The 18,906-nt window shown below is 35.6% G+C and overlaps 1 protein-coding gene across 18 annotated transcripts in view; it reads right to left on the bottom strand.

Annotated features, from left to right (window-relative positions):
* Window positions 1-18,906, bottom strand: part of nrxn2a (neurexin 2a) — a 282,683-nt gene that overhangs the window by 166,961 nt on the left and 96,816 nt on the right. For all 18 annotated transcript variants that reach the window (XM_042710980.1, XM_042710986.1, XM_042710979.1 and 15 more), the window contains 3 exons: window positions 17,062-17,252; window positions 5,071-5,244; window positions 3,823-3,945 (listed from right to left, as the gene is read on the bottom strand). In XM_042710980.1, coding sequence (XP_042566914.1) covers window positions 3,823-3,945; window positions 5,071-5,244; window positions 17,062-17,252 — 488 coding nt within the window. The remainder of the gene's footprint in view (window positions 1-3,822; window positions 3,946-5,070; window positions 5,245-17,061; window positions 17,253-18,906) is intronic.

Genomic DNA, 18,906 nt, shown 5'->3' on the forward strand with positions numbered 1-18,906 from the left:
AGAAAATGTCAGCACGAAGGATTCATTTGTAAGGTGACACCAAGCACTGTTAATTTTTTTTTTCCTTCAACGTAACACAATACAGAACACAGCCACTTAAAATATCAATAAAACAAAGTATCAGTGTAATCGATCACAAGTAATCTAATATAGCTTACTGCTAAAATGACAACACTGTTGATTTATTCTTACAAAAATCTGAATATTTTATTTTTTATTGTCTTTATTTTAATAATTGTCTGAATATCCACTGAATATTTTGAATATATATATATATATATATATATATATATATACACATATATATATATCATATATATATATATATATATATATATATATATATAATATATTTATATATTAACACACACAAGTTTTTCAAGTCACTAATTTGTATATATGTGTGTGTGTGTGTGTGTCTATAACTTTATCCAGTAAAAAAAAGGGATTTCTAAAATATCTTAAAAGGCATAAAATAATTGCTGAACATGAATTTTTTACTTAATAGTCTGATTATTTAAAAATATTTTATATTAAAAACATTTATAAAAATATATTATCCACAAATTTTTTAAAAAAACTATCTTCCTTCTTATAAATTTAATTCCAAAAACATAAACATACATCACCAAAAAAATGTAATTCTATAACATTTAAAATTCTGCAGATTTGCTTTCTTCCAACTTTCAATTAGATTTTGATTCTCATTCGATTGATGAAAAGGGACAATAAATACATTTATAATCAAAGAATGCTAAAAAAGTATGTTTAACAAAAATATGAAACAGCAGAACTATTTCATAGTGCACACACACACACACACACACACACACACACACACAAAGTACTTTTCAACAAGTCACTCGTTTCATTTATGTGTACATATTTTTCAAGCAGAAAAAAAAAAAAAACACAGTGACCCTTTAACAAAAAAGAGCTTTGTTTAAAGTTATGCCCCCCCCAAAAAATGATTACTCCTGTAAGGAAATGTAGCCCATTTTATGTGCGGGGCAAGACTATGTAAAATGTAAGGTTGGCTGAGCAGATGCTTGCAGAGAAAGGTGAGAGTACAGTCCAAGGCTGCGAGGCAAAACATCAGACATGAAAGTGCAGCATCTATTTAATTTAATGGTTACTGCTGGAGGGTCTGGTGTAAGGTACAGAGGGATGAAGTGAATCCTGAATGAACAAGGGAAGTAGGAAAGAGCAATCCCTTAAGACTCACAGGGACCGGCCTGCTGTGTCCTTGTAAAGACATCAAAAAAATAAAAACACAACAAACCATACAACTATACATCGATGTTAATGTACGCAACAAATCGAAGTAAAAAACATAATCAAAAAAAGATCCAGCCACTTGAATATGCTGTTCTACAATACAAGACACATGCAATACAACCCGGGATATTCCTGCGGGATTTACATGACATTCGACGTGTATGTGAAAGAAGTCTGGGAGGGATCGGATGACTGTCTGCGGCTCTCACATTCCCTGTTACTAAAAGCAAGCATGCGAATAAAAGCGCTTGGAAGTCGCTGAAAATGTGCGAGATGTCACACAAGCAGCAGGCGTAATTTGTGCTAATGATATTCCTAAATAATCTACGCTAATTACCGAGGTCAACCAAAATTATTCTCTCCATATGTCTGCTGTCTGGAATAATCTCCCTCTGAGAAAAAAAAAATGCATGGGCAAGTGTGTGTGTGTGTGTGAGTTGTAGGGGACAATGTAAAAAGATGACTGACTGCCTTTGTCACACTATTTGAGGAATAGAATGAGTCATGCATTAGTAAAGCTGCTCCAGCTCTGTGGCTGCCCAACGGATTTTGTGTTGATCGCGTGAAAATGACTTTTGAAGGATTGTTTTTCTCTTCACACCTGCAGCCTGTTCCATAGTCTTTCATGTGGACGAGGATGAACAGGTGTGCTACTGCTGCTTTAGGTATAAAAGCGGTGTAGTTCATTCAAATCATCTGTTAATGTACCAAAAAGCACAAACACTTCCATGAAAACTCTGCTATGGAAATCCAATCCAATGACGATAAAGAACATGAATGATGTGGACTGTTTAAATCTTTTTCAGTATAAACCACTTTTCAACAAAGAATAATTGTGTTTATTGATTGATAAGTATGTAGGTGTATCGAGTATTAGCAGACAGACTAAATCACATTAGAATCACCTAATCCCACACTAAAGTGCTCAAAAATCCCTTTAAAAATCAAAAACATGACTAATCTCTCTCTTCTACCATCTGTTAATATATAACATTCCTTCACTAAATAATACCATTAAGCATGTTTATAAAACTCCCACTGCCCATCAAGTGAATGTAGAACAGCCCTTACTATGTTTCTTTGACAATGGCAGCTAATAATCCTTTTTTATTTCTCTACCTGAGCATGAAAATGTACAGTGCTCTTCAAAATGTACATTATGTATATACAAGATCATTTCAAGTCATTTTCACCTTTGTAATGGAGATGGAGATGCTGTATGGTGTTGTAGGTATGCGGTGCAGTGACACAATTGTCTGAAGTGTTAATTGAGTTAGCGGTGCAGAAGTTGTTTTGTACTCACAGATCTGCTGCATCAACAAACTCCACGGCTTCATATTTCATGCATAATACATTTAGCATATGTTTACATATGCTGCTTGTATACTGGTCACTTTTAATTCTGGTACTGATAAATAAGCAAAGTAAATATTTAATGCCTAATTCACACCGATTCTTCGTACAGTGGCTTCTCAATCACTGGCTGACAAGACTAAGAGTGATATAAAACATGAAGCTAGAGAAATTAAATCTGTACATGATTAGCTTTATTTCCAATCAGGGTCCAACATTAACTTGCAGAACCAGCCAACAGTGGGTAAATTAAGAAAATTCTGTGTTTATATGACCATTTTTATAATATAATATAATATAATATAAACCATGTTGCAGTTCCTAATAAAGTTACAATTTTATTTACCTTCCATTGGTGTTTGGCAAATGCTAATTTTGAACCCTGTTCCCAATATAGACATTCCACCCAAGGGAAATATGAGACAGAGTTAATATTCTTAAAATACACAGTTAAAACAAAACACAAAAAACAAACAACAAAAATCCAAAAACCCATAAATGACAAAATCTAATCAAATAAACTAATCAAAGGCATACATGATCTATGTGTGTAATTTCATTGTTCCATGTATAATTTCTAAAACTCCACAATAGAAACTTGGCAAATTAATTGAACTATATTAAACAGCTAATTTAAATCTCTCCAGGTGTTTAATGAAAATGATGTTTAAAACAATCCAACACTGTTATCTGCTATTTTTTTAATGTTTAGAGCAGCTAACCATACTTATCTTCATTAAGCTCATTAGGCCAGTCTCCAGAGCATTATTGTCAAAAATATGGGGACGTTAAAGCAAACACAATCTGCCTTGTGTATAAGGCCAGTTTCAGTCTGCAAGTAAAGCACAGTCAGATTTTTTATTGTACAGCATCGCAGACATTAAAAACCCATGGTTCCACCTCCGAGCTTTGGTGTAATTAAACATTTTAGATGCAAACCAAATTGCATATCTTCCTGCCTTCAGTTCAGGGGTCACTTGAACCATTACTAGCTCTTCATGAACATTATCTTGAGGCCCTCACTAATTAGAGTGTTCTGGCTTATCTTCACATTAAAAAGAAATGCATTGCAGCGCACCATCATTTAGTACTTCAAACACTCAGCTCAGAGATTATCAAAGGAGAATGTGGCCAAACAAGCCTCTTTAATAAAGCCTTTTAATCCCTACTAAAGAGCAAAACGGTACTCACGGTCACTGCAGAGGGGACCTCCGTATGTCGTCATGGTGCAGTCGCAGGTAAACCCCTCCCACTGCTGCAAACACACTCCCTGATTGGAGCAGCAGTCCTCAGTGCAGGTTGTGCCAGGGCCGGCTGAAACCAATTATGATCACTATAAATCACACATACTATCATCATGTCCACACTGACACAAGTGTCTAAGCTCAGAATCTCACAACGGTCCCTAGCTGTGAGCAACAGGAAAATTGACAAATGACTGAGCAGACAACTTATCAAACACAAATATTAAGGATGCATACTGGACTAATTGCACAACTACTTCCATGTTCTACTTTGTACAGCTTGGGAGTTTCCGGTCAGCGTTTAACTTACTTTGTCAGCTTGGGATCATATCCGGGTCAGCGTTTAACGCATCTGTTGAAGTTTTCACACGTTTTACTGGATTATTACTGTTTTAACACCCTTAAGTTTTTTTTTTTTAATTAATCAGTTTTTTCTGTGTTAACATGTTAGTAACCATGCTTTTTTTGTGTGGTGGATTAATCTATGTCAAATTTGTATTGCTGAACAAATAACATATTTCATACCTGTTAGGTCCAGCGCCTGTCTTCTCATTAACATTTTTTTTTTGTCTTTTTGATCATATTTCATACCTGTTGTATTTACAGTTTTACATGGATTTGATTGACAAACACCCTTAAGTTTTACCATAGTAAAAGTGTAGTAACCATGCTTTTTTGTGTGTGTGGATTACCATTTGTATAACCACAATTTTACAACAAATACCATGGTTAAACAACAATTGCATTTTTTGGTTTTATTTGTAGTATTTAAAAAAAGTCCAAGGTATTTCTTCTAGTACAAAAAGTTTTTGTCTGGTCACATTTGGACATTATAATTCTTTATAATAACAATAATAATAATAAAAATAATAATAATAAAGGTTTCTAATAATTTGTAAAAGAACACTGTATTTTCTATGATTTTCCAATGTTTTTTCTATTTTCTTCTAAGGCTTATGATTGAGCCCCAACCAAAGAGCAATCACATTATTTCATGAGGTTCTTCCAGCAAGCAGTGTTCCAAGATGGTTTCCTTTGATCAAATAAATGAACAGTTTAATTTAATTTAATTAAACAAAAAAACAACAAAAATATAATAATAATAATAATACAATGTTAAAAAAAAATTACAAAATAAAACTAGTGTACATTTTTATGATGTCCCTCGAAAGGTTCAAAGCAGCAGTACACTAACCTTCACAGCCTCGCTCCACTTGCCCCACACGGTGCAAAGCATCTGCGATCAGGTCAGGAAGCCTGCCATTCAGGTCAACTGAGGCAAGGCAGCCCTGATAGCCATCCCGCGATGCTATGAGCTTGGGCAGACTGTTGTACATGCTCTTCCCAATACCTCCAATGTACAGCTCTCCTAAACAAAACACACACAGAAAATATAAACCGTTATCAACACATATCACAATAAGGTTCATTCAGCCGTTTTCTTCAACAAATTAATTCAACCAAAAATCTAGATTCAAAAATCTTTATTCAAAATAACTCAAAAATCAACTGAATATGTGTTGCATTTAAATAAAGTTCTTCATGTTGACTGGAGCTTCATAAGGTGTGATCCTATGGTCAGGGCCAGATTTACCTCTTTTTCGTGACAGGCAAAACTAATTTTTGGGCCCCCCTTTCCTATTAATATAATAGGCCTAATATTACCACCCAAGCAAACAAAAATATTTCTTAATCAGTGGAAACATTACAGTGTTTTCTATCGCAATAAGTGATTGTGTTCAGTCAATAAAAATCGAATGTAGCTCTTAGTTAGTTTGAGAGCTCAGAAAGACAATTTCATTAATAGGCGTTGGTTATCACTTCGGGAGTTATTTCTCTAATAATTTTAATGGCCAGGAGTCACAACCACACATCTAGACATTGTTCAGATGATTTGTTTCAAGACATTTGACATGTTTTCGCCCTGAAATGTGTTGAACAATTTTTTACACACCTCATCCCAAACCTTCCATTGCAAATACCAAAACGTGATTTTAGAGCTAATAACAAAGACCTGAACCATTGATATGCAGGCTAATGCAGTTATTAGAGAGAGAGAAGGGGAGAGAGAGAGAAAGAGAGAGAGAGATTAAGAACATTTCAAAAAACCCTCCTACCCAACACTCATAATTAAACAGCACCAACAACCACCAAAATGTTAATATCGCGAATCTTTAAGTTAAACTGCTTCAAGAACCTCCCTACTGAGAAATGTCATGCAGCTTATCAACTGCAAAACTATTTTATCTATAAATTCGCGGGGCGGCATTGACGACAAGTTTCTGTCCGTGTGTGTGTGCGTCTGTGAGAGAGAACCGGAGAAAGCATGATTTCCGTACATAAAAAAAGGTGAAAGACATTGAAATAGTTTGTAATTTTTACCCTATTGTTTGTTATATTTATTTGTTCAATGTCTTCTAAGGTTTTGGTTCTTTTATTGTTGTAGATAACCCATAGTATAAAAAATATGATGGGCCTATATCTCTTCATTGTGTTTAGGCCCCCTGGATGAGTGAGCATAGGCACGTGCCTAGAATGCTTCAACTAATTCCCTGCTGATGAAGACTAATTCCAATGAATCTTTGAAGAACAGAACAAAAAAGAAAAACAGGGATGTCATAAAATGGCATATAATTATGTAACATCAAAGTTGCCCTTGAGCAACTCTGAAGAAGAGAACATGTGGATAAGCATATGTGAAGATGAAGGAGACAGGAACCCAAGTACTATATACTGTATAGACACTGTTCTCGCTATAGGCTCCATTACAATGCTCATCTTTTGTGTTTGAATGCGTGATTGTGCTCAGAGATTTAGGAATGGAAAGGAGAGGTGGAGAATTAAAATGGCTTGGCTCTTGAACACGGTACAATGTGTCCCTCCCTTAAGAGCAGGCTGACGAAACACTGTTCAGAGGAGGCCATTTAGAATATCAAAAAAAGGAGAGTCTATATAAATTCCTGGATTGAATATAATATAGTAAGTTAATTTTGTAAATATAGTGTAAATTCTATAAAGAATTTAAAATGAAAATGAGAAATAATTAATATAGAAATATATAAATAAAACAAAAAGAAAAACATGTAAAATTAATATAAAATAAATAATTAAAAATTTATGTATTTATAAAAAAAATTCACATAATAAAATTTCACATAAATCCAAAAAATATCATCATCATTGTAAATCTAAAACTGTGCATCAGCATGTAGTAACAGCATATAATAATAATAATAATAACAATTATTATTATTATTATTATTAATTTAAGCTACAGTATACTATATGCTATATTCTATATTGCCCAGTCATTATTAAATAATGAAATAATACAACAAATGCAATATTTTGAATATACAATACTTTTACTGTACAATTACTATACAATATGCTATATTAATATTTCCTATATTGGACAGTTTTGTCAGTTATTTTTGTCATATATTACATTATAAAATAATGTTATTTTTGCATTAGTAGTAGTAGCATTATTATTGCTAATATTGGTCACACTTCTCACTAAGAACCGAGTATTAGTTATGACTTATGCCTCAATAAACTCTTAATTTAAAATGCGTTCATCGAAAATAAGCCATTACTATGTGCTTTAAGTGACGTGACATTCAGCCAAGTATGGTGACCCATACTCAGAATTAGTGCTCTGCATTTAACCCATCCGAAGTGCACACACACAGAGCAGTGAACACACACACACACTGGTGAACACACACCCCGGAGCAGTGGGCAGCCATTTTATGCTGCGGCGCCCGGGAGCAGTTGGGGGTTCGATGCCTTGCTCACACCTAAGTCGTGGTATTGAAGGTGGAGAGAGAACTGTACATGCACTCCCCCCACCCACAATTCCTGCACGCCCCGAGACTCGAACTCACAACCCTTCGATTGGGAGTCCGACTCTCTAACCATTAGGCCACGACTTCCCACTGTATGGAATACTTTCCATACAGTGGGTATGGAAAGTATTCAGACGCCCTTAAATTTTTCACTCTTTGTTATATTGCAGCCATTTGCTAAAATCATTTAAGTTCATTTTTTTCCCCTCATTAATGTACACGCTATTGACAGAAAAACACAGAATTGTTGACATTTTTGCAGATTTATTAAAAAAGAAAAACTGAAATATCACATGGTCCTAAGTATACTTACCCACTGTAAGTACTGATAAACAGCCAATATGCTGTAATATGCATGCTAATAAACAACTAATTAATAGTGAGAATTAGTCCAAAGCGTTACCCTAATGTTTATCATATGACATGAAGTAATCAGGTGGTTGCTAATAAAAACTGTCCTCACATTATCCTCCATTGCTGTGTGGTTAGGAGAAATAACTGCTAGTGTCAATATAAACAGATCCACAATTACAATATAAGTGTGCTGATGTTATATTTAGTCACTGTGTTATTTAAGGTTCACACTGCTCTTTCATTCTACTCTTATTATTTAATTTTTTCATTTTGCAAACATACGTTGTGGAAAGCATCAAAGATATTAGGGGACCTTCAGATAAACATTCAGTGGGCAGACCATGTTTAGAGGGCATTGTTTGCCAGTGAAATGCAATTTCCAACTGAGCTCTGCCAGCAAGACAGGCAATTACACGTTAAAACTGACAAGCAAGAACACATATTGCAATTTTCGTCCTACAGTCGAAGAGTGTGCTCTCTCACTGATTGTTTGCTGAAATATGCTCTTTTTCCACTCCAACTGAATAAGCCCAATTACACCACCATTAAAAGCCCCCTTCATCTAAACCTCCGCACTCTTTAATCTTTCCTCACTACAGATAAGATGCATTCTTTCGTTCTAACGTTTCCCTTACATTTCCAAGAGCTTCTCAACCTGACTCACTTCAGCTAACTACCTGTAACTGCCCTCGGTGCCCGGAGGTCAATGGAATGAACGGTTATCCTGAATGGCTAGAGCTCTACCCCTTAGGATAAGGATTACATAATAATAGCTATTATTCAATTCAGTGTTACTGGCTGAATATTAATTGAGCTTCTAAAAGCACTGAATGTCAAAGTGCATTCAGCACCACAAAAACATGTTCCTCAAATCATTTTTCATAAAATGTCTATTAATAATATTCTTCCAGTGAGCCCAGGCTGTAACTCCTGATCAAGACTTCAAGAGGACTAATCTACAATTGATGCATGCTGTACCTTTCAAGTACAGTGTACAAAATAAGGCCTGAAATACTTTTTTTCCCCCCTTTTAAAACAAATGGTCTGTGAATGGAGGTGATCAAACTTTCAGAAAATGTTCCTAGTCAACATCTATAGGTCAAACTAAATAATACATGTGATATTTCAATCTATTCATTCATATTTTATATGAGGTTTGCAATTTTTGCAGCCTTGCTATCAAAATTTGGGTTGATATGAATGGAAGTTTCTGAAAAGGACAATAGACCTCCTTGCATAAATAATAATAATAAATAAATAGATAGATATACATATAGATAGAATTGGTAACAAATAAATTACAAATTTAAATCATAAATGAATTAAACAATCATTTGATTATATTGATTAGATTTGATTTGACTCCAGTGCTTTAAAAAATGGTGTAGAAATAATTCTCTTAGAAATTGACAGCAAGTTTCACAAGAGATTAGAAAGAAACGGCCAGTAACACAATTCTGAAGTGGAAAGACTGAAATAGTATTGTAAGCAATTTCCAGTATAACTGGAAAATGCTACATAGAAATACAATCATACAAGCTACAAATTTATTAGTTTATTTATCAGTAATAGTCTTGGTCATTCAAGAATACTGAAGTAGAGAAACTAGAGAACAGAGAGGAAAGGTTTAAGGAAAGAAAACATACTGGTATCAGCAGCACAGACTGGATGAAGGCTTAGTGTCTCTGGAGGACATGGGTTGACAAATAGGACACAGCTTAAAAAAAATTAAAAATAAATAAATTAATTAATAAATAATAATAGTAATACAAAATAAACTTCCTTACAACAAATCCCAGCCCACAGTACAGAATCCTACACTGTGCTCAAAGAAGAAAAGCTCAGTCTGCTTCACACAAAATAGCCAATGCATGGTTATTAGCTCTGTATGTCACACTGTTATGCAAAGACTATTAAGCAGACTTCAATCACAATATTCAATTATACACCAAATAGTTTTTTTTCATTAGTCATTCAATGGATGGCTAGGCAGCGGGAGAGCGGAGCTTCTTTTGTGAGCAAAAGGGAGGAAAATCAATTGCTTTCATATGAAGGAACTGCAGGGAGATTGTAAAAATGACATCTCCAGTCATGCGTCTCTGTTGAGTAATGACGAAGCAATATCCCTGCTGGATAAAAATGGAAGATGGGGGAAAACGAAAAAGAAACACCTTTGGCTGTGCTCCATGACCAGCGGACAGATTAAAGCTCCTATAAAAGTTTCTCATCTTGCCATAAGCATCTCCACGTGTTGGGGACCTGGGGAAAAGTGTCACTATAATATCACCCCTAGTATATAATAGCAGTTGATCATTAGCAGTGTGTGTTAAGGGAAGGATCACTATCACCGACACCTGAAGTATTCAGCTCTGGCATTTAAATTCTGCTCCATCTTTGCTACAGACACAATTTATAAGTGATCGCACTTCCAGTTTCCAACTGGTGGTCAAGGACACATCACAGACACTAATGGATGGGCTTTTTTGACTTCAGCAGGTAAGCTACAACCTAGCCCCCATTTAAACACCCTGGCTACCAGCTAGAACACATAGCAACCTAATAAAATGTTGTGCCAACCACCCTCAACACCATAATGTGTCATCATTTAATGTTAAAATACACTTGATTGTATTTATTAACCCTTGACCTCCCCAATAACTACTAACAGTAATGTTTGTGTATTTGTGACAGCTTTAGCTATAGTTTTAAGGACCAAATGTCTCAAAATAAATAAAAAAATTAAACCTAATAAATAAATAAAACTATTGTGGAACAGGCAACAATGGGTTACACATTTATTCAACAAGTTAAACTTGGTTTGTAGTTACTAATAATAGTGTATTTCTAACAACTTGGGCTATATTTTTGGGGACCAAATGTCTGCACAAAAATAGTAAAACCTAAATTAAAAATGAATAAATAAATAAATAAAACTATATAAATAAAATAAATAAATCAAGAAAGAAAGAAATTAATAAATAATTAAGCATTTTATAAAATACATATAATTACATGAAATATTATTTTAAAAGTTTGGGTTGGGGTAGACTATAGAAATTTGCTTACTCAACTAAATGTTGAAATTTTCTAAAGAAAATTTGAGAAACGATGCTAGATGATGATGCTTTGGCACTTGCCAGAACATTGGTTGCTACAATGTTTTGTTTAATGCTATATGCTACTTTGTAGTTACTTGCTTACCCAACTGAACAGTCTCTATGATATCCTGGTCTTTAGATATGGCTTGGATCTCTCCTTCAAATGCAAGTTTTGCCATCCTCCAGGCAAAAACTGTGTATTTTTCTATCTAATGCTTAGAAAAGTAGTAGCACACCTCTCCTTAACAAGTGCATGATTTGAAGTATCATTTGTTCAGCGTTTACTACCAATGCTAGGTTCTTACCATGACATAAAAAAGTGTGTGTGTTTAGGAGAACTTTGCCTCGACTGAATTGGCCACCAACAGCTCATTAATAAACTCATTGACATTCACATTTTATAGCAAACCCTGTATTTTCCTTTATGCCATGGGGAACAGGAAAGCAATTTCATTCAAGTCAATAAAACAAATTTTTTCAGAAAATATTTACAGGGGCAGGATAGCAGTTCTTTGAGAAAGAAAGAAAAAAGAAACTCAATTAACGGACAGCGTGGAAAGTGGCTTGTCACGAGCGTTCTCCACATATGCTCGTTTCAACACACATAACAGGTCAAGCGTCACTTTCCACTGGCTCCTTCACAGAAAACAACACCACATCTCAGCACCTTCCCGTCTGAGGATGTTCATTTTACACTTCACAGAAGAGCACTGGACCCTGGGGATTGTTACGCCACTCTCCATTCTCTCCGGCATAATTGCTTGAACAATTACAACTGACACATACGGCAAAGTTCCTCTTTTGATGTTTAAAGGACTTGTTCTGGGGCAGCCAAATAAAAAAAAGACCTTGGAGCCTGACAGAAGGAGTTTGCACTTTATGGCCTTATTTGATTTGGCCTTTATTACTCTTGTACTTAAAGCAAAATGCTGACGTACAATTGGATTTTTGTGCTGGAGACTTTGTAAGCTTTAAAGGGGTCATATATGCTGCTAAAAATAACATTATTTTGTGTATTTGGTGTAATGCAATGTCTTTATGCGCTTTAAGGTTCAAAAAACACATTTTCCATATAATGTACATTATTGTTGCTCCTCTATGCCCCACCTTTCTGGAACGTGTCGATTCTCACAAAGCTCATTGTTCTGAAAAAGCAAGGTGTGCTCTCATTGGCCAGCTATACAGTGCATTGTGATTGGTCGAATGCCTCAAGCTGTAAGGTCTGTTTAGGTTTTGTTTCATGTTCATGTTTTCATGTCTTATTTTGTTATTGTTTGATTTTCTGTTTGTGTCATGCTTCCCTTGCCCTCATGTATCTCTGCCTTGTGTATGTGTCATGTTCTGATTGGTTTGTTGTCTTGTCATGTGATTATCAGTTCTGTTTACTCATTGGTTGTTTTAGTCATGTGCCTTGTTCCCCATTGGTTTGTTCATGTCATGTGTCCATCATTGTCTGTTATAAGTAGTCATGTTTTTGCCATTAGCCCTTGTCGTGTATTAATGTTGCAACCTGCTGTCGGTGAGTCAAGTCTGTTCATGTCAAGTCTGTTTCATGCCTAGTCAAGTCTGTCCGTGCCTTGTCAAGTCAAGTCTGTGTATCTTGTTTGGATTATGTTTGGATGTCTGGATCACCTGTAAATAAACCGCACTTGGCTTCTCACTATGCTCACCTTCAGTGGACTCATTACACAAGCATGTGATGGAAATGTTACGCCCTTAACATACTATGCCGTCTCCCAGGCCAGCAGCACGAGAATCAGTCCAGCTGCTCTGCTCGTGCACATCCCATCATCGGTTCTCTTTTAGCAGTTCAGTCAATGTACTGTTAGGAGTAACTGCAACTTGGGATATTGGTTTATTTCGTGTCAGAGGGAGTGTAAGGCACGTTTATAAACTGAATAACTTAAGTAATTTGTGGATTAATGCGTACTGGAGACGTGAACTGTTTCAAACGATTCCGATAAATTTGGTGAACTGGTTTGACTGATTCACTAAGAAGATCCAGTTAAATAGAAAGATTTGTTCCCAATCCGGGCATCATGAAATGAGACAATTACGACCCATTACAAACGAGGCTTTTGCAGCGTAAACATAAAACCATGTCTGCATTTGTGATCTGAGAAACAACAAACAACAAGCTTATCTACTGCTCAAAACTCGCGTTTGAATCATCATTGGCAAATTATTTAAAAATAATAAAAAAAAACGTACTTACAGGCTGAAGCACCAGACTGTCCTTGCAAAGTTTGAACTGCTCAACTTTATAGAAGCAGCCGTTGTGCCACTGACGCATTGCAGGCTACTGGTTCAGGGAACAGTCCTCATCCTCCATAAAGTGTGCAGCACACATCTGAATATTTGGGTTGGACTGTTCTGGAACAGTGTTGAAATAAAACTTAACAAATAATTTCTAGTTGTGTCCTCTTTTGGAAGGCCAAACAAAGTAGTTTCGCTTTCACAAGGAAATACACAGCGTCTTCACAACATGGCGCCAGCGGAGAATAAAAGTTACACCTTCTTTCTTTGCGAGGCGTTATGCAAATCTTCCCACATAGTGACGTAGAGATGTGGGGGCATGTTAGAATGAGCCGTTTTAGGGCGGGGGTGTGGTTGACTCTCAACTTTTATAAAGAATTATGACTTTAGTCTTTGCAACTTTATATATCTTCTTTATGCACCAAGAGCTTGTAACACTCCAAAGAGAAAGGAAAAATTGAAATCACATCATATGACCCCTTTAAAACTTATCCTTCTCACAGTCTTAATCTGAGCATCTTGGTTAGTGAACCATGAGCACTTAGCCAAAAAGTGATATTCTGTACTGTATAGTGTAGAAATGTAAAAATATACATAACATAACATAACATAACATAACATAACATAACATAACATAACATAACATAACATAACATAACATAACATATAATAATATACACATTCACCAGCTACTTTATTAGGTACAACTGTTCAACTACTCTTTAACACAAATATCAAATCAGCCAATCACCTGGCAGCTACTCAATGCATTTAGGCAATATGCTGAAGTTCAAACCGAGCTTCAGAATGGGGAAGAAATGTGATTTAAGTGGCATTGAACGTGGCATGGCTGTTGGTTCCAGACGGACTGGTCTGAGTATTTCAGAAACTGCTGATCAACTGGGATTTTCACTCACAACTATCTCTAGAGATTACAGAGAATGGTCTGAAAAAGAGAAAATATCCAGTGAGTGGCAGTTCTGTGGGTGAAAATCCGTTGTTGATGTCAGAATTCAGAGGAGAATGGCCAGACTGGACCAAGCTGCATAATTTGAAATCATGAGTTTAAAGTTTAAAGCATTCAGTTTGAAAAATGGCAAATATCAGCAAGGCGATATATTGGTCGACCACTATCACTAATTACTAGTGCTGCCCTCCACTAAAGATTTTTCTGGTCGACTAGTTCATTTTAAGCATTAGTTGACTATTAGTCGCACTTTTATTAATAAACCAAATAAATCATAATAATGAGCCTTTAATTGCCTACACAGCCTAATAAGCGCTCAAGTCCCCCTCCAAAAAAGGCTTGCCACAGCACACCAGCAAATATAATAATTATGAATGTGTTAGGGAAAAACAGTCCACTGCATTAATGTTTTAATAATTTATTGTTACACTAGTGCTTTCTGTTTTCGGTTTAAGAGATGAAGTCTGCGACACTGATTCGTCATCTCCGCAGTATGCGCCTGTATGCATGTTTCATACGGATTACTTAATCTGAGAATATTTGTTTTCTATTTTAATTGGTTCATTTAAACGTTTCACTCTCTATAGATATATTTTTTTATGTCTGTAATAAGGCAAGAATACACAGATTTTGCAAGTGACGCGCTCAAGTTCACAGACCTAGATGGCAGAAAGCGCATCCTGTTTGCTTTAGTTATTTTAAAAAAGTGCAACGTTTTGTTGTTATTCTGAGTGCACACGAATAAACGTAGACTCTTTACAAATACAAAAGATGCATTACTCTTATCTGTATGACCAAAAATGACGAAGTATTTTAAGAACAAATGATCGCACCAGCATCTCCATCTGTTCTGCAGTAGCCCAAGCGCGCTACTGTTCAGTTTCTACACTCCGCACAAACACGTGTACAGCGCACTTTTTTCTAGGCTAACATTAGATTGAGCTGGCAGATGAATGTTAGATGAGCATATGGATGTCCTGCCCGATGTACTATATTGCCACATTAACGATTTGTCCCCCACGGACTGCATGATTTCGCCACTTCATGTGGAAATATTTTTTTTTTTTTTTTTTTTGACTAAGCGGCTAATGACATTTTGGTCGACCAAGCCTCTTCTCGTCGGGCAGCCCTACTAATTATTACATGTTAATTCATTATTATTATTGATATTATTGAGTAATATTTTACTTAATTCATAAATATGTTTTTGTGCAGTTGTGCAGCTAATGACATTTTACAACCTCAACAGAGCACGTCATTAAAAGTTAAAAAGGGCAAATTGTCTGATATTTTTAATAGACTACTTGACCTAGACAGAGATTTGAGAGTCTTGCAAACTATTCTTTTCCTTCTGCTGACACAACAGAGTCACAAATCGAACAGCAAAACATTGAATTTATTTATTTTACTTCTGGAATCGTTCTAGTCTACCACATTACTAGACAATCAGCATTTTCAGAAAGGCAGCGGACACTGTAAAAAAAACTCCACTTCTTTGGTTAGATTATGTGCTCTTGACAAACAAAATGGTTTCTGTTTTCTTTTTGTGAACTTGTCTCAGCTTTCTTCTAGTGTCGACTAAAACACAAAACTAAGGACTGCCTGCCAAGATTTCTACAAAGATGCCAGTGAAAACTCAGAATGGAGAAAAGTCTAAGAACTTTCTAATCAAAACATTTCATACCAACATTCAATCAAAAAACTAAATATAAACAAAAAACATAATTAACAAAGTATAAATAAGATTCAAATAAATTAATATTATGCAAAGTGAAAGTTAATTTTTGTGCCCAGAGTCAAGCAACACCTGCTTAAGATAGCAAAAGCAGGTTTGGAAGCATTAAAAATTATGCAGTGGCATGTTGTTGTTGTTTTTTCCCCGTAGGCGCTGCTCTTTGTTCTTCTAATTACAGCCAAAACAGCTAAAAACGATAGCAACGGTGAAAAGTACTGGAAGGTAGATTTCAGAAGCAACATGATTTAAACAAGGAGCTGGAAGCTGTGTAAATACCCATCAGGAAAGAAACTCATTCAAGTTGAATGCAAGACTTTGAAATCAAACCCAAGATGAGTGTAAAACAGCAAATATGTATCTAATCGTACCTAAGAATGAGATAACAGTTGATAACAGCCATAAAACTAGAGCCTAAACAACCATAGTGAGTGTCATGATGGAAAAAAGATCTGTTAAACTGAAAATCAGAAGTGTGACCCTTAATGGCTGTTAAAAGTGATCGAAAATTATCATTCATTCCATGCCGTTTCAAACCTGTATGACTTTCTGTGAAATATATTATGAAGAATATTGATAACCAAATCCTTTTGATTACCATTGACTTACATTGCATCGACAAAAATAGAGAAAAGCTTTATGTTTTGTAGTAAACAAATCCATCATGACATTTTTAATTGCAAACATAGTCAATCCATAATACTGCTTCATCCAGTAAAAAAGTTGTCTCGTTTAAATTAGGAGAGAAATATCTACAGATCAAGCACCGTTTACAAGCAAAAGCAGTTCAAAACAATTCTAAACAAATATGTCAGTAGATTTTGATGTGAGAGCACTACAGGGGATGGACTTTTTCACTGAAGGAAGCATTATTATGAATTAGCTCTTATTGTAAAGCATTCTGAAAAGCTTGAATGAGAGGAAGTACCTTTGAGGTCCAGGTTGCGGGCTCCATTGGAGTGCTGTGTGACGGTGCGGGAGTCAATCTTGAGCGTGTGCACATTGCTGTCATCACGGGACACCATCACGTTGTGCCACTGGTTGTCATTAAGGGGCTTGTCGGAGTTGCCCTTCATGAGCGACGGCCCATTGCCCAAGTCAAAAACATAATGGATGTACCTGCAATACATCAGTTCCACTGTCAATCACACAACACACTCAAATCACACAAACATCAAAAAGACTACAACAAAGCATCCCTTCAACCAAAACACTATGTGGCTCCATACATAAAATACTGGCACAGACAGACTTCCATCCTGTCAGACGCTCTGTGTGCAACCACAGTAAACAGCTTACAGTCTTCAGGAAAACATCCCTTAAACTTCAGTGCACTGTAGCTCCATATATTATATAGGCATTTTTTGTTACTTTGAAATTGTTTGCATATATTCACTTCACATTTATAGTGTTGAATTTTAAGATTTTATCCGCACATTTGTCAGTGATAAATGTGCTTTGGCTGATAGCTAATACTGTATGCCAATATTAATCATGCACAAGATATCACTATCATATCAGGTATTAGCTAGTATTTGATATATATATTTTTTTACTTAAAAAAAACTATACATATACAGAACAAACATATATACATATTTCACCATAGTACATTTGTAAACGAATACATTTTGACGTTTGCATCACATAACCAGTTCCATATGTATAGTTTTTTTTTAACCTAGTAAAATTGCTTGGTAGCTCACCTGGTATAACTTTGTATACAGTATGTGCAGTGCTCGGTATCCCAGTGTCCCATGAAAAACAAGTCATGATAAAAAAAAAACTCAAAGAATTGAAGCAAGCTAAAATAGCATGGTTCTTCAGCAGTGTATCTGTATCTCAGTTTTGTTTTTGTTTGTTTACAGTAGGGTTTAGTATATGTGGTATGGTATTTTTTTTTTAAACACGATAGAAGATACTGCCTATTAGAAACTGCAATGATGTGTACAAACACCAGTGTAATAAAAATTTGCCAGATTCACATTCACCTGTTTAAAACTAAGTTCCACTGGACATTTCACTTTGAAAGTGTCGCGAAACGTAAAAGTAGCATAGCAATACCATTTAGCAGAAATGTCACCACAGGCAAGTTTTTTCCAATGAGCCCAGCTTGGATAATTTCCAAATCTTTCAAGAAAGACTTACCGTCAGCTTCAGGTTGTTTAGCAGTGAAATATGCCTTATGGGAAATCATCTTTCCTTGATAGAATGGGTAATTTCAGCAACAGAGCTCAAAAGTAACTACAGCAGTAGTTCGATCCCTCATAAGACATTGAATACATGTCTTATACCTTTTTTTTCCACTTTTCAAATACTTTTTGCTGCCAAGTGAATGTTATAATTCTGTGATTCATCTCCGAGCTGTTTGTGTGGCTTATATTGTAACTCTTTAGTGAAAAATGGTCTGAAATGCCTAAATACTGCCAGAACTAAGACAGTCTTGTGCTCTATTAAAAAAAAAAATAGATACCGACGAGGCCATGGAGATTTAAAGTGCACTGCTCATATTTATTCAAACTACTAAAATAACAATATAAAAATCAAAAAAAGGTTGTTGCTCTAAGTTCATACATCAAGATACTGCAGAGAAAGAAAGAACGAGAGAGAGAAAGAACGTGTGCTTATTAGTGCTCTCTCATTTCACATGCTTGTGAAGACTCCAGACACAAGCAAGACGCAACCCCACCTCCAATCTAACTTACCAACCGAATGACTGACTTTCTGGACCACTGCGGCTGAGGAAGTTAAACATCTGAGGAACCTTCCCCTT

The sequence above is a fragment of the Cyprinus carpio genome, chromosome A21, assembly GCF_018340385.1.
Source record: "Cyprinus carpio isolate SPL01 chromosome A21, ASM1834038v1, whole genome shotgun sequence".
Classification (NCBI taxonomy): Eukaryota; Metazoa; Chordata; class Actinopteri; order Cypriniformes; family Cyprinidae; genus Cyprinus; species Cyprinus carpio.